The sequence below is a fragment of the Ornithodoros turicata genome, chromosome 8 (genome assembly GCF_037126465.1).
Source record: "Ornithodoros turicata isolate Travis chromosome 8, ASM3712646v1, whole genome shotgun sequence".
In the NCBI taxonomy this organism is placed as follows: domain Eukaryota; kingdom Metazoa; phylum Arthropoda; class Arachnida; order Ixodida; family Argasidae; genus Ornithodoros; species Ornithodoros turicata.
Window position 1 is genome coordinate 28503945 of NC_088208.1, and position 17453 is coordinate 28521397.

The 17453-nt window shown below is 47.3% G+C and overlaps 1 protein-coding gene across 2 annotated transcripts in view; it reads right to left on the reverse strand.

Moving 5' to 3' along the window:
* Positions 1-3103: 3103 nt before the first annotated feature.
* Positions 3104-17453, reverse strand: part of LOC135366873 (serine/threonine-protein kinase 17B-like) — a 108005-nt gene continuing 93655 nt past the window's right edge. For both annotated transcript variants that reach the window (XM_064599830.1, XM_064599829.1), the window contains exons 3-8: positions 16183-16395; positions 15950-16088; positions 14150-14276; positions 10380-10428; positions 6898-7077; positions 3104-5667 (exon numbers count right to left, since the gene is read on the reverse strand). In XM_064599830.1, coding sequence (XP_064455900.1) covers positions 5082-5667; positions 6898-7077; positions 10380-10428; positions 14150-14276; positions 15950-16088; positions 16183-16395 — 1294 coding nt within the window. In that variant the 3' untranslated portion in view covers positions 3104-5081. The remainder of the gene's footprint in view (positions 5668-6897; positions 7078-10379; positions 10429-14149; positions 14277-15949; positions 16089-16182; positions 16396-17453) is intronic.

Sequence of the window (17453 nt, forward strand, 5' to 3'; positions counted from 1 at the left end):
AAAAATGTGTCAACATTGGGCATCGCTTAGTCGTCATAGGTTGGAAAGCAGCATTCTCATCTGAACATCTTCTGGGCAAAAACCCGCAACGGTGACCCTTTCCGTCAGGACCATAGGCTGGTTGACATATAGACGGGTGGTTACGCCCTGTGGTACGCAGCACATGACTACAGACGGCAGCCTGAAACGACGGTGGCTGGCTTGCCTCTGTGACGTAATATTACACAGCTTCCACCTGCGGAAGTTTCCACGCCCCACGCCACACCAAGGGGAAAAACAACGTCGGCAAAATGCCGGGCCGACGTATGCCTCCGACCTAAAAGTCGTTGCGCCGTCCTTGCCAAGAAAGGTTGGCCATGCTTGGGGATTGACATTGGTCCAACTCGGCCTAACTTGGGCTGGTGTAGCAGACCGGACTTTAAGCCATGGGGCCAACACAAGTCCAGTGTAGGACCAAGTCTGGGCAATAGTCGGCCCGTTGTCGGCTAGATAGCGGCCCAACGATTGACAGCAACGATGGGTGAACTATGCCCAAGCAACAAACAAAAGTTGGACTAAGTTTGGCAATAGCTAGGCTGGCACTGGTTGGCGCATTATCGACCAGCAAGCCTGTTTCTTGATACGGATCTGTACTCTGGCCAATGACTTGCCAACCATTTGCAATTTCCACTTGGGATGCAGCTGCTGAAGGCTGAAGCATGATAAGCAGAGACGCCCTTCATTGCTAGCCACAGTCAACTGGAACCACTCCAGGGCTGCGTTCCAATACCTCGCGCCCGCGAAGCCGCCTGACTAGGCAGCTGAGTAGACCCCTTTGCTTGTCAGTCACTATTGGAACAGGCTTGCCTAGCCGAGGCGCCTGTGGCGCCATCTCGTTGCTCACGCAAGAAATGCGTACGGCGCAAGCGCAGCAGGTATTAGCGCTTCCCGCTGTCAGATGGTCAGGCGTATAACTAGACTGCATTCGATGCGCACTAGGCGGTAGGCGACTGAATAGCGGACTTGGCGAGATTTGGAACGAGACTTAACATGGCGGCACTTCCGGTTAGACCGCTAGGCAGTCGACTAACCGGGCTATTGGAACGCAGCCCAGATTCAAGTGGAACCATTTGGGAGCAGTCCAGATTTTTGCCTGGGTCTGTTCCTTTCAGCACTCCCTGTCTTGCCAGGATAGCTGTAGCTTCACTGCATTCTGGAGTGTAGTAAACTGTTCTTGTGCAGGATCCCACCCAAATGTTACTACCATTTGTTACTATGACCACGCGATCTCTAATAAAGTCTGTCAAAAGCACATACTGTAGTTGCCCCACTGTTAGATATCCTCAAAGCCTTGTCATCCAAGAGTGCTTTCCTGGTGTAGTCTGTCAGATGCTTCAAGCTGATTATCCCACAAGAGTCTCCCTCTTTGCTTACAGTTTGCTGTGTTATGGATTGTATACTGACCATGAACAGTTATGATGGACTGGTAGAAATGTCTCGAAGGTAACGACACTGCTGATGCATTGCCGGGAAGTCTTTGATATTTGCTTAGTTCGTTCAGATTTTTTTTTCTTTTCGCACTGTACTATTCCTGGTTTGTTTTGCCATCCACACCACGGGAAAATCCATCATAACATACAACCTGAGCTCCACTTGGAAGCTTTGCAGAATATTTTGATTAGACAACCCTGCAGTACCAAATTACATGAACTGTGCTGAAAGGACCTTTGGAGCAACCTTGATACTCCCTATACATGTGTAACACCTTGACAATGGCCAAGTGGCAATTCATTAACTTGGCCTAAGAAAAATCTAATAACCATCCACTCCTCAACACAGTACAACAATTATCTCGTGAAAACAACTCCTTGCACCACCTCAAAAATAAAACCTGGAAACATGGAAGTTTAGTTATAAGCCATTAGTAGAAGCGAATGTCCTGGGCTACCCTATGCTCTATTGAAGGGTTTCTGACACCTTGGTATATGTGATCCATTACATCATGCATGCATTTCACTTTTCTGTCACAATTCGTGAGATACAGGCTCTTGGACACATGCTGATGTCAAGCTGATGTCAAAGGAGCGACACCTATGGCAGTTTCCATGGGTTCTCATAAGCGCATGACCTTTCCTGCACTGACACACTCGTAGAGATGCTAGTGGAGATGGATCAATTTTGGTATTGGAGATGCCAATTTTCCAGTATTGGGAGGCCAATAACTAAGCTACAAGTAACTTGTGCCTATAACTAGTTATTTTCGAGTAACTAGATGATTTTTTTGAAAAGTATCTTAGCCTTAGACCAAGTCTCACTGTACTGTTGGCACACGTGAGAAATCCTCTGCTTATCACACAGTGTTATAATTATGCTTCCACAGTAAAGAAAAATAAAGTTTTTGAGAGTGACATTTAATTGATTGTTTTTCTTAAAAGATAACTAACTCAGCAACTATTTTTACAGCCTTCCCAAGTGACAAACAGAGATAGGGCCAAGCTTGGCAAGAGCTTGGCTGGCCAACCTGTTTGTGCTTGGCCAAAGAGCTCGTTTCTTGTACAGACGCTCGTTTCTTGTCATGGCCGACAGCTTGCCAACCTAATGCCAAGCATGGTAAACCAACCTACTGCCAAGCATTGGCCAACCTCTTGCCAAAAGGCATGCAGGTGAATTTTTTTCCCGCTACATATAACTGAGACATGCAGTGCGTCACGTGACACCATCGCGGAGCTACAGCCGCATCCCGAGACTGCCAACATAGCTATCCTACAGCGTCAATGTATGTCTTGGATGACAACACATAGGTTGCAAAGCAGACTATATGCTCGCGCCAGGTGTATGTCAGTTTCTGCATGAAGCAGGTCAACAAACAGATGTAGAGAATAAATTACCCGTTGGTCACCAAGCTAGTCCCAGGGCAACTATCGGCCATTGCTTGCTTGGGTTCCTATAAGTTAGTTACATTTTTTACTATATGTGTAACAATAAGTGTCACAACCCCTTCAAGGGTAGTCGTTCCTGCTAGAGGGCTTCGTTACGACCTCCATGCTTTTCCGTTGTTATAGCCCCAACATGCCTGCGGTTCTGCAAGTAGCACTTTCGAGATAAAGAAGACAAGACACAATGATTATTATTTGTGGCACTTTTAAATTCAACTCAAAAAGCAAAAATAAATAAGACAAAGAAACAACTACAGTTAAAAAAATTCCTAGGGGGGCAATCCCAGACATGCTGACATTTTTGTGGCTTATGCAAACGGTACGTGACAAGCCCACGTGCATGCAATTCTAAGGAAGTTGGACGCAAAAATGTTTTTCAAACTTACAATTCGGTACACAATGTGTAGTCCTAACCCTTAGTGGCTGCAATTGGCAAGAAGCTTATTTACAGCCATAGCCACATCTTGAAAGACCAGTCATGCATAGTGTAACCTCATAATTTGAACAATAACTTCTGTATAAAATTATGCAAGGTACACATTTAAAATTTTTTTTTGTGCTTGGGTAATGTTAAGGCACATGCATCTGGTTGGGCTTATGTTTTATGGCAGGGGTGTAGACTAAGCTTTGTTGGTGGGTAAAACTTCCTCCTCTGTCTCCTGTCCGAAGGAGGGACTCTCAATGTGTTACAGTCAACAGGAGACTCATCAAACAAATAACACTCCCCGCAGCATTATTGGTGGCTTCTATTCAAACACACATCACTCTTGCAAGATGGCAGTATTGCATGTCCAGCCTATAACACGCACTGCTTCTTGAAAAGGACATGGAGAAGATTGCTCTGACACCTCCCCCAGTGGGCAAAGAACCTGATGTTCCTAAGTGTGAAATGGATAGTAAGATTAAAAGTGATTTCTAAATGTGTTTTTACAAAGCTTACAACATATGTGGATGTTCAGAGAATGGTCTTCTGCACTAGCTCATTTCAATGTTAATGTTTCAAGGTTGGTTAAAATATTCAACACAATGCCCTTAATACAACTGATCTTGCTTTGCATGAGGTGTGCACTTTTAGTGCATGTTCCAGACTGGAAAATACATGAAATAGAAAATATATCGCCCTTGTATGTATGGAGCATACTTCAGAAGCAATATGACATGTAGAAGTAGAGCTACGAGATTTTCGAATTGCAAGGCACATAAAACATACAAAAACGTGTTAAGGCCCCAGAGGCCTTGCGCAAACGTATGTATAAACATACATGTACGAAAAAGTGTATCAAAGTGGAGATTTAACAGAAGAGATCTGGCTTTGCCTTGAAATTGACAAAGAAATTTACCTGTTGGGCTAAAGACAGTAAAAGTGTGCATCTTAAACTACGCATCTGACCACACTTTCAAGTTCAAATTAAGTGTACTAAAATTGCACTTGACATCGGGGCAGAGTGATACGTTTGAAAAACATTACAGCAATAAAGTGAAACTTCAGTAAATCATATCCCTAGATCAAAGAACAGTCTCAACTACCACCAAGCTCATTTCATTCACACCTTCTGAGAAAGACTAGAAAACCGTAAGAAAATCTGACAACCCGGAAACAGTGACAGCTTTTTCTGAAACCCAACTCGTAGCTGAAGCTCAATTCCTCCTTGAACAAATGACACAGAGACCAAAAAAAAAAAAAAAAAATGTTTTCACAAGTTTTCTCCATCACCACATTCGGTGGTATAATACTCCGAAGCAGGGTACTCTGAAACAAGGTACTGCACAAGCTTGGCAGAAGAACAAACATATGTACACAGACATTCATCCATCCACACTTTTGGTACCTACGCAGTATACACTGCATAGCGGATGTAGGACAGCAGAACACAGAGGGAAGTAAAAGAATCAGTTAAAACATCCCACCTCAGTCTCTGCCAAGCTGCACAGAAACAAGACTCTAATATGATGCCAGCTGCAATCTTCATCAGAACAACTCAATAAAGCTTTGCTGTTGCCTCACCTTCCTACCTCAATCTTTTCTTTTCAGTTTCACAAACTCAACCTGAATGTGATAATAACTTAGCATGGCCCCAGAAACTGGGTTGAAGTTCTTGGTCACTTTAGTGTCTCTGGTGTATGTACTAGTGCACCACACGTGGCACAGCAAGACAGAGTCCACATTCAGTAGACAACACCAACCCGCTCGTCCACGAGGATTTCATCACTGAACATGAGCCGTTTGCCATTAATGGAAAGTCCATCCAACTCCATCCTCACAGTCTCCACTTCCTGGCGGACCGTGGCCGTTCGACGCTCGATGGTCGACGATGAAACCTTGTGGTGGTCAACGACAATTTGATGTCGAATACGCGGTGTAACGTTGATGTGAATGCTAGACGTCTGCTTGTTTTGGTTTGTACTGTCCAGGAGAGGGCTTCTTGACATGATCCTGGGACTAAGGTCCCGGTGTATGATTCCGAGACTGGGTGGCGGCGTTTTGGGAAGCGGAGGAGGAATCGCTGGGTACTCTTCAAAGAGTCTGTCTGAGTGTGCCTCTGTCTCAGTGTTTGAAGCTGGAGATCCGGTTGTGTCGGAACCTTCACCACAGTCCGATTCCATGCACGAGTCCGAGGAGCTGGCGGAGCTCGTGGAGAGGGGGGAAGACGGTTGGGGAATTTCGGCCACGTGCTCCAACGGTGGAACAACGGGGTTGTTGTCTTGCTGTAGCCATGGGTGAGTCAAGCATTCGTCCACTGTCAAACGTTTGCTAAAAGAGAAGAGAAACCAGAAACGTGAGATACACAGTACAGTGCCTGAATGCAAAACTTTCGAGGTGACCTTTACGGGGTCTACAATGTAGAGCGTGCCATAGCTAATTCCATTTCACTCGGGTGTTTTAAAGGTCCTTAGATATGGTGATACAAAGGCATAGTAGCATTTCTTGCTTTTGATTCCCAATTAGTGGAATACCTAAGGCATTTGACTGTTGACAAATTCCCACATCACCCCCCCCCCCCATTTTTAACCCATTTCCCCCAATATACTGAACAGGCGCTCTACAGGTGCCAACGAATGCTTTACAGAAACTATAGAATTCGCAGTAGCTTCCTTTAAAGGCACATGGAAGTGACATTTAACATGGCTCGAAACCCTGTCTCATCTGTAAAGCTGTCCACCAGGAATCGCCATGCAAAATATTTGATTTGCGATGTATTGTCACTGCGCAATAAAACTGACAAAAGACAGTCGGAGAAGAGAGTCGGAGAAGACAGTCGGAGAAGAGAGTCGGAGAAGACAGTCGGAGAAGACAGTCGGAGAAGACAGTCGTGGATGAGAGATACGAGCCTCGCGTGCCGTAGAAACTGCTCGGTGCCTTTCTTCTTTGCTTTTTTTTCTTCTCAGCTCACACGCGGCTTATACATGCTTGAGCTGTGCCGTTGGACGTCAACTGTCACATGGCGGAGCCCATGATGTGTCACGGAGTCTTGTCATTCGACGATGCACTCTTTGCACGTGGAAAGCTTTTTTTTAAAGGTGCGCAGAACAGAGCCTTGCGCATGCTCTATAGGTCACCTGCGCTCATCGTTCTTTTGCAGGAGCTCTTTTTATTTGTTGCAGAGGATGACACGGCGAAAAACGAGAATATTTTGGGGTGACTTTCATGCTCCTTTAAGGTTGCTTTTGAGCTATGCTTTGAGGTTGTTTTAACCTCATAAAGAGTTATTAATATTTCATGTGCCTTCTCTCGCTACAACTTTCGGCCCAGGTCTTCTATCTTGCCTGATAGCGGTCTCAATGGTTTACATACCTGCATACCCTTCAGGACAACACATCGCCTCACATGCGCTCCCAATCCCGAGGCACTGCACCTCTACACACGATCATGTATGTTTCGTCTTTAGTTAAACCTAGTCGGGTTTTTATCATTTCATCATGAACCAGCTCGCCTGTGCCGCTTTCTGCTGTATTCATACACAGTTCAGAATGTAATATTCACCTTGACTCCCGGACGAGAAGTTTCTTGATGAAATCTTTTGCTGCACTCGACACTTGCCCGAACAGGTATTTTGGGAAATCCAAGCTGCCATTGGTAATGTTGCAGAATGTTTCCTGTTTCGTATCCCCTCCAAACGGTGAATGTCCAGAGAGCAACACATATGCAAGAACTCCCAAGCTCCTGAAACAATACAAGTTGAATGGCTTGCTCAGTCCAATGTCATTCATATCAAGAGGACTGTCAGCAAAAGTTGCTAAGGTAAGATATAGAAAAATCCAGCAAGTTCTGATTATCATTATTGTCGTTATCGTCGCTTATTAGTAGTGTATGACTAATGAACGTACAGGTATTTAAGTTGTGTGTATTAGGAAGGCACCTGAAACGGAGGGTAAATGGTAATAGTGTAATGGTAATGGGTAAATGGTAATAGTAATCTTGTCTCTGTGTGGTTCATGTCTCATATTTTGAAGCTTTTAATGGCATACTAATAAAAGACATTAAAAAGCACCACAATGGAGCTTTTTTTAAAAATCAAAATCCGACTGTGACCGGCTAAGCTTTCATTTGTTTCACAACCAACCCACATCGCAAAGCAGACGAGCTACGAAGTGGAACTCTTCTTGAACTCTTGCGGAACACTTCACCTTAAAAGCATGAATTCGTCGATTTTTGCTTCGGCGTATAGTGCATTACCGAATCTCCGCTTCATTTTTCGCTGACAGAAGTGGCATAATTTATTCCCAGAATAATAAATTGTTGGAATCCACACGGTTTGAAACTCCCGCGCGCGGAGTTTCAAACGGACGCGGAGAGACGCACGCGCGACGTCAGTATGACGACACGGGGGCGTTCTCTTTCACCTAGCCTCAACTGCGCGTAATTCGTCCCGGTCTCACCTCCCGCGGTCATCTCCGCGCTTCGCGTCACCGCTGCGCAGACCACGTGAGGAGGTGCAAGAGACTGCGCTCGCACGTGACCATCCTGGCCTTGACGTCACTCGAATCAATGGGGAAATTCTCCTGCTTGCTCCTCCCCGTTCGAGCGCGTCTGCTACTGGACTTGACGATAAAATACGGATAACTCTGTGACGAAGGTTTTCGGTGTTTATTATTTCCCTAGAATTTCGACTTTTTTCACTCTTTATTTTTTTCCAACAGAGCTTGAACAACGCTTACTGCTGTGTGGTGCAACTGACAAAGAGTGACCTCTGTATCACGACCACCTGTGGATGTGAACATTTCGAAATCCAGATATTCGTTGCCACTGAAGCGAGGCAGCTTTCGCCTGCGTTCCACCATACTGTGCGCGTTGCAACAGCCACAGCTGCCATTTCAAGGAGGTAATTTGCATATCATATGTCGGTCGCACAAACGTCGGTGAGCGACAACGAGATTTCCGCGCCTCGACTTCGGCAGGACCACGTGGTAGGACCAATGGGCGGCGGGGATAGAGCTACGGCGCCGGAATCGACTCCCACGGACGTGGTCTATACAGACAAAGCCAACGATACCATAGCCTATCGACCTGGGCCCATTGGGGGGCGGGCGAAGATCGCCGATCGCACGCGTCTATACTATGTCGGCGTGTTGGGAAGCGGCTTATACACACTTCGACAAGACACTTTTTTTCGAACGAGCTCTATTACGCGTGCGATGCGTATGACCACGCGTGGTTCCAATCTGACCGCTCATGCGGTCTAGTTAACATTCGCTTCCGCATAGAGTTGGCTGCACCATCCCAAAATTGTTTTCTTCGTTTTGCTTTTCGCCCGCGCTTTAAGGCAGTTATGTAATCTACGCCAGCTTGCAAAACATGCAAGCAAACGACAAAGCCACTATTTTCATTCGCAGGGATCTGGAAAACTGCAGTAAGCTTGTCGCATTTGTTGACTGCAATCACTTCCCCGACTGTTACTGTAGGGGATGACATCATTTTTGCCCAAATATCGCGGGCGGCATGCCGAGAGAAGCGATTTTGTTGCATCTCCCACAGGCTCCCATGCATTGAAAATGTGACAAACTCTAATTCGCCAAGAATCAGTGAATCGCGTCAGGCCTTCAAAAAATACGTCGTTCCCTAGATAAACTCGGAAGGAATACGCCTGTACCTGTTTCGCGTAGAAATTTAGGTAGTTTTTCCAGAAGCCTGTGAACAATAATTCCCCATAGACTTTCTTAAGAAGGGAGTCGGCCTTAAGAACACATACGTCGGTTTCGTGCTAAAGGGCCCCGAGACAAGTTGTTTGGAGTCTAGACTCTTTTCCCACACATCATTTATTTCAATTACTCTCCCGAACTTTCCCTTCAATCCCCACACATCATTTGGCTGCATTCGTGGGCAGTGTTCGTTGTTGTTCGTTCGTTTCGAGTAAGATGCAAAGCGGACGAGCTAGCGAAGCTGTGTTCTTATTTAGTCCTTATTCCGTTAGTCCTTATTAGTCCCTTAGTTCTTATTTAGTCTGAGCGTTTTTTTAATTCCGTGTTAGCGCCGCGAAGCAGCTGTGGCTATGAGCGGCGTACAGACGTGGACAGATGGAGAGAGGACAGTAGGACGGAGAGGGGGACAGAAGGGTTAGTCTGAGCGTGCATAGAGGGAACGCGAAAAAGAAAATAAAGAAACATGACTAATCAAATTCTTGTCGTTCTTCCACTCTTTCACACATTTCACTCTTTCGGGCATGAATATTCCTCGATTACCCAGCCACGCGCACTGATTAGAGCTGCATGCCTGGCTTTCCGCGGATGTTTGCCGCGCGTGCGCATCGGACCGCGTCTTGTGATTGCCTTGTTGCAGCCCTTTTGTGCGAGCCGTGCATTCCGTAATGTTAGTGTAATGAACTCCAACCAGCATTCAGCTACAATTCAGCAGTCTTCCTGGCACGGTATACCCACAGGGGCCGATCCAGGATTTTTCTGAGGACGGGGTCCCGCCATGAACAGCATGCCAGAAACGCGATCTAGGGTCAATTAAACACTATGTGAAGACAGAAATTGAAGGGATGGAGGTCAGGACATCCGGACCCCCCCCCCTCTAGATCCGCCCCTGTGTACACATTAAAATTCCAATTATAAACACACTCGGAACCTGGTGTTTTAGGATTAAACGTGGTCAAACCAGTTTTTTATCACCTGGTTTGCGTCATCGTCAACTTTCGGTAAAACTCAAAAATCTCCGAAAGAGGACCACTTCGCACTCAGCGCTGGAACTCACCGTCTCGTGCTGATCTGATGTATAAGTGGCACCCTTTTTAAATATTTATTTTCCACTAGAAGGTGTGCTTTTTCACATGATACTACCTGTCTCTACCCAGTAACATAAAACCCGTTTTTCACCCACATCCCCTTCGACTAGGAAGCATAAAAATGAAAAAATAAAAATCCCCGGAGGCACGAGGGACGTATACGTCTTACACAATACCATATGTTTCAATCCCCATGAAAAGTGCACGGAACTTGCCGGCATACACTGACGGAAATACTCACCACATATCCGTTGCTAGACTAATGGGTTCATACTGCAAGATCTCAGGAGCTGAAAAGAGAGAGAGAAAAAAAAGTCTTAACGAATGTGACGCAGCACCACCACTGCTTCAGGTTTGTCAAACAGTGTCGGAAGCACGTTCGATTACGTCACAGGATAGCACGCAGGGAGAGATGAGGCCCTCAGGCCCAAGGACCGGCGTGGGCAGCCTCCAGCATCCTTTCAGGCCCTCAGTGTCTTTCGCTAATTGCTGCGCCGTGCCGCAGCCAAATGAGTCTCCCACGTGCACGCCGATTCAGACAGGGTAATGCACAAACCTGTTCCGTTCTGAACAGCCTATCGCGAAAAAATCTTATCCGCCAACTAAGGTTCTGTGTAACTGCTTTTTATCAGACTATGAATTTGAAAGAACGACTCGTTTGCGGCAAGGATGAACGACCTCCGTATGAAAAGTGAAAGGGGTTACACACCGTCCACATCAACCCGCTTTATGGACGTCACCCTTATCTGTGCAGCTGGCGATTAGAATGTTTAGCAGGCGGTAAATGATTTACGACGCCGGTTCCGGGAGGATCGCTTGGGCTGGTGTGGTATGTAACCAGGCGCGAATGAAGCAACTTTGAACCGCTGCACTTTTTTTTTTTTTCATGACCGATATGACTGAACACTAACTTCGATAAGGCTTGCTCTCACGGTGGTCTTCGCATGGCTCTCGCCATAACGCATTTACCGCGCTATGGCCCGCCTAGTCGAATGCTCGAAAACTATACATTTACAAAGAGCAGTAGTCTACGCTGTCAGGCGTTTTCTTGTTTACAGCGGTAGCTGTCAACGGCAGGGTCTCGGGGGATTCGCTGTGGCCGTATCACGAAACCCTCAGTTTCGGCGATGCGAAACAAGTTAAAATCATCCAAAGCTAATAAAAGCATTTTTGGCATACCCAAAAAAACGGGTAACGTTGTTCCGGAAAGTGTCCCGATTTTTCAGCGTTTCCTGTCCCGATTTTGGCACTATTTTTGTCCCGCTAATCCCAGCTCTACACATGACCACTCACTCACACAGATCACGAGGCGGTACTCGTTACTCTGAAGTAGTCGTGCATATATATATATCAGCAATAAAAGTGTCAACATCCATGCACTACAGCTGCCGCTGAAATTCGCGTTACACAGTTGTAACCGTCCTGTATTTTTTTTTTACTCTGTGTTAGCGTCGCGAAGCAACTGTGGCTATGCGCAACGTACAGACCGTACAGATGGAGAGAGGAGGACAGCAGGAAGTAGCGTTCCCCAGACAGCACAGCCGGTGGTGGGATTCGAATCGACCACCTCCCGGTCTCCGGCACGACCTTGGCTACCACCAACACTCTTAAAAAAGGGGGTGTACAGTACTTTCATTCATTTTTCTAGCCACATACATCACTCCCTTTTGGGGAGTACAATTACTCTCACAAAAGTCTCCTGACTCTCTTCATGGGAGTGGGGTTCGGCTTTAACTCCGTACTGGAGAGTAATATTACTATCCGGTAGGGAGTAATATTACTCCCTTGTACTCTCCAAAAGGGAGTGATATATGTGGCAAGAAAAAGGAGTTGAAGTACACCCTTTTTTTTAAAAGAGTGAATGAGCGGATGCCTTAACCCACTCGGTCATGTCGCCGGAGCTGTCAGACGTCTTCGTACAGTGCTGGACAAGAGTTTACAGAGCACGCTCCGGCACATAGCCACCGCAGAGTGACACGCCAGCAGCAAATGGTACCGCGCCAACTTGAAAACAGGTGACTAGGTTACCTAGCTACATGTCTGTAAGTCTGTACGGTCCCATTCGCTGCCAGCGTGTCACGTGAGGAAGGAATGCGCCTAAGCGTGTTCCGTAAACTTTTGTCCAGCACTGTGCGTTCGTCTGTCCCATTACTTGGCTCCACTATTATCGAACATAAAGGGGGGAGGGGCTATACCGCGTATTTCATGCTGATAAGATACATGCACGGAGCTTAATAGCAGCCCGATGACGGACCTTCAACAAGGCAGCAGCCGGAAATCAAGTCGGGGAATGTCACCGCGCGTTGCTGTCGTCATAGCCTGACGGAAGACCAGAAACTACAGAGGGTTTTTCCCTGCCAAAACAAAGTGGTAGCCTTAACAGCTGAAAAACTTTTCGTCCGGGAACCCAGCCCCACGCCCTTGTAATTAGCAGTGGAACAAACTCGTAGCCAAGGCCAGACGGACGCCAACCTCCGCTGTCGAGAAATGACGCTCCTGACGCCAGCGGGGAAATCAGACGACAAATCCCACAACCGAGAAAGCGGTCGAGCTGGTTGCGCGCACACCATTTCCTAGCACCCAACTCTATTGGGCCCTGCTTTCAGTATTACTTATGCGGAGCATATTTACCATAATTTTGCGAAGAAGCCGGCCGGGTGCCAGATTTGGAGAGCGCCCGCGCCTCACACGGCAATCGTGTGGGAATGCACACACGAATGCTTTCTGAAGAATAAGACTATCCGTTGTGCAACATCACCAGTTTTCAATGTAGACGCCTATCGAACACTCATGGGGCACATCCTGTCCAAGCGCACGCGATGGTTCGGAAATTTCGCGAGCAGATCTAATGGCGGGAAACATCTGTTGAAGAACGTTTCCGATCTTATGCAACCGGAGGCTACGTGTTCATCTAGTCGTGTCATCAAGATTGGATAAGCACGTGATGTCGTTAAAGAAACCCGCAGCTGCCATTGACGCGCAGCTAGAACAGATAAGTCAGCAAAAAAAAAAAAAAACTCTAACAGGGCCCGCTTGCATAAACTCTGAGGCGATTCCTCAGTGGTGTCCTCAGTAGCCTTCGGGAGACAGTCCTCAATGCTGCTCATGCGTAGCACTGCCAAAGCTACTGAAGACGGCACTGTGGGAATTTCCTCGGAGGCGGGCCGTGGCCAATGTCCTGTCCTCGAGATAGCCCTATAGAATTTCGGAAGTCTTTGCCTTTCGCGCGTTCATTTATTACGTGAGCGCGTTCCGTGTTACCTAGCCGGACGATGATCTGCGCGAAAAGCAACTGCAACATTTGAGCGTAGTTCGTATTAAACGACGGACGAGAGGACAGTTGACAAGTCTACAAGACCTTATCCTCCTTATTTTCCTGCGGAGTGTGTGCCGACAAGGAAATGGGTACATCTCAACAAACGAATGTGCGTCTGTTACTGGAAGCAGTCAAGACAGCGTCGAGTATAGTGTAGAACCCTACAGAAGGGCAGCGCACGTTACTTCCAACGAGGTCATAGCGAAACCACAACAAGGACGAAGACACAGTGACTCTCTTGGACATTATTTCACTGTGACACATGTAGACCAAATGTTTGCTCTATATCGCTTTTTCAAGATCGCCTACACCACTCTCCATCGTATCGTCATCGTGGGAAGCCATAACGCCCACCATTCTACTCTTGGCACCCCGTAAAGATATCGGTGCCCTGACCTATGGGGGGGGGGGGGGAGACAAATCGACACCGTTGTATAATCGGGTCGAAGATCATCGTACTCATCTGGGCGGTTTTCCCGCTTCAAGAAACGCAAGTACGCATCCAACCCAAAGTGGAACAGCCAAGTAACACCCGCCAGGATGTCTGCTGAAGGAAACGCGGTCTTGTCCGATAGATTTTTATATGTCTGGCGGAAAAGTATTTACATTGTTGGGCTTCGTTTCCACATTTTGACGGGGCAGCGAAGCGAGACCTCGAGGTCTTCGCGGAAACATTGGTATACGCTGACACTTACCCACGTAGTCTGGAGTGCCGACGATCTCTCTGATTTCGGTGCCTTTTCCGATGACGCGTGAGATGCCAAAATCGCATAGAAGGATGTCTCCCTGAGGATAAGCTGAGGTCAGCAGCAGGTTCTGAGGCTGGACGAAAGAAGAAAAGCAAAACATGGCAGCTCATGTAAATTACTCCATTCAATACCCAGTCCAGAGAAAGCTACTCAGGGCAGATATTTTCACACGCTAGACAGGACATGATCAATTCAGGCTGAACACTGAACTCAGAGTTCACTCAATGTCGAACGGATGTTCCTTGACCCATCTTCCTCCTCGCTCTTATTTATATTACGCATCATTTTTCAGTTTACCGCAAGATGGAGTCTGCAGCATACGTATCATCCGCCAATCGGGGATATTTAATTCTAGTCGTGAGTCCGCTTTCAGCAACCACGTTCTGCCATGGGCACAGCTGATGGGTACCTGGCAAGCCGCAAAAAATAGCCGGAAAGTGGCACGCCCTACGGGGACCGACCTTGATCCCTCCGCAATGGTCCTTGAACCCCCATTCCCCGTTTCATAATAGCAGGCTGACTGGCAACCCGTCTATTTCCCATCAAAGTCTCCACCACCGTGACTGCCCACAGAAGAAGTGAGCCGGACGAAAGAGAAACCGTGTTCCCGAGAGACGAAAATAAAGGAGAATGAAGAAGTCATTACTTTCCACTCTCAGCCTAAAACTTACCGGGGAGGGGGGGGGGGATTGCAGTATTTCCGCCTTGACGGTTTCTTTTGTTATGGCGCACTTGATTCAGTTAGCATGTGTCCCGATGATGACCGTGGATAGCGTCACGATCTACGGTCAATGCCTCATGGCACAGCACACGTCTGTCATTCACCCCATGCGGTGTGACCTTTCTGTGCCTTTGTCATTGCAGTATATTCATTAAGACCTTCCTTGTGATCGGATAGAGATTATACAGCTTCTACCCGATTGCGAGGATTAGACGTAATCATTAATTTGGGCATTTAGACTGTATAAGTAGGACAAGCGGTTTATTCGCTGTGAGTGCGCGTGGTGGTAAAAGCACGCGGAAGAACTAAAGAAGGATGCGATCATACTGTGGGTTTGCGAGTGTATTCGGGTTTCTGATTTAGAACGATAGGGAAATGTAACAGCACTTTCGGTAGGCGCCGACGGAACTGGACCTTCTGCTGTGGTACACAATTGGAGCTCAACTAGGAACTTCTACTTCTACTTCGACGTGCGAAGGCGGTTCTCAGGACAGGGGAACACTTGCAGAACAAACTCTCTTCTGATCTCTGCAGCGCAATGTGTAGTGTTTGCTCTTGTGCCATCTCTACAAGACCGCCGTGACGCACTAGAGAGTGTATGACACTGACATTCCGCATTTCATAAACTCCTCAGCGAAATCGGAGCAACAGCACCGAGAACGTGTCAGCTAGCACGTGTAATACACCAAAACCCAGCGTCTCATTACGTCATCCGTCACAGCTGTTCGAAGAAAGAATTGGATACTAGACGTCGTCGCCGTCCATGAACTCGTTACCCCAATTGCAGTGCGGTGCCGGAATTTCCAGTCGTACAGACGGCAACCCTTTCATAAAAGCAGAGACCCTTTCGCGCCTAAACGTGACGAAGAAACAAAAACAAACCAAATGGTGAACATCTGCATGCGATCAAGACCAGGCATAAGTCAAACAGAAGCGCGCCTTTCTAGGCTGAAATGGGGCCACAAGCGTTCGTTCCGTATTTTAATGTAGAGGGCGCTTCCTGCGTTAAGTTAAGACGGACATACCTTGATGTCCAGATGTGCTATGTTCTTCTGGTGGAGGTACCGGACGGCTTCTAGGATTTGGTTCATAAGTCGTACCACTGTTGCCTCTGGAAGGAACTCTTCACTGTCAAGAACATGTTGCAGTTCGCCTCCAGATGCCCTGTTGTAAGAACAATTCACACCGATATTTCATCTCCTAGTTTCTGTTTGCCACATACGGTTGTCATAGAAATTGAGTTGCAACATGGACTTACAATTCCAGGATAAGGACGATCTCGCTGGTAGTCTCAAAGACCTCCTTGAGGTCTACGACACGGGGGCACGTCTCACAGAGGCTTAGCACGAGGGCTTCGTGCAGTATCTCGTGCCGCACGTCAGATGCTCGTCGACGCTTACGGATGTACTTGGCAGCGTAGTCCCGCCCAGAAGCCTTGTGGACGCATCGGCGCACCGTGGCAAACTTGCCTCTGCGAACATAAGAAAACACCAACGTGACTCACAATACCCAGAAAATACATTAATGCTAAGATTAATACTGTTGACGGTGTCACTTCTCTCTCGAGGTTAAGTTGAATTGGCTTAATGCGTTCAGTTCAACGGTGGTGGTGGTGGTGGTGGTGGTGGTGGTGATAGGGTGGGGAACATCAGGGTTCAGAGCCCACTAATGACCAATCCTGATCATGGTTTTATTTTGGTGGTGATGAGTGAAGCACTTCACAACTACGGGCGACCTCTCCCTCTGCTCACGGTAATTTGGTGATGAACTCCCAGTGAGGACCAGAGTACTACAATGTGTCCAGAAAGGTCACTGCAGTGCTTTTAGAGCAGGGCGTTGGTGCATGGGCTAAATATTTGACTAAGTAATTTTCTCATAGTGAGAGGGCAAGGGTGTAAGTGATTTCGAGGCACTGTAAGTGCGCACTCCTGAGAGGTTGATATTGTGGGCTACGGAGAAGGCGTTCCAATTAAGAAGTTTTTCCGAGTTTTTCCAGATTTTCCGAGTCACCACAGTCAGGGCGGCATCTTGGAAAGTCCACGTGTCGCAAGCGGTATAGCACCAATGAGCAGTAAAAGCGGCACTAATCGAACATTCAAAATGCTTCCACAACAAAAGCTCCGTTGCTTCACAAGGCGGGTGGTCAGCCAGAACACTGTGTGGATGACCACAGAGACAGAGGGAGGGAAGTCAAACGAGCACTTTCGCTCTCGCGTAACGGAAAAAGCCGCTTTCATTATGTATGCATACCATAGAGGGGCGTTTGCGAAATGCCATAGACGATAATGCCCGCCACCGAACAACGCGGTAGAAAACAGAAAGGTATGTGTCCTTGCCGTTGATCGATTGAGTACAAGCGGGTAGTGGCCCATTGTCGCCGGCGCGGCATGGAAGCAAACACGCGTGTCGGCCGGAACACAGCTCCCGCAAATCACGGGAATACCATTCTTCCATGCGCTCACCGGAGGACGACACTGCTGAATGCACGGTAACAACGGAAAACTGCGTTCATCCTTACAGAACGGACCA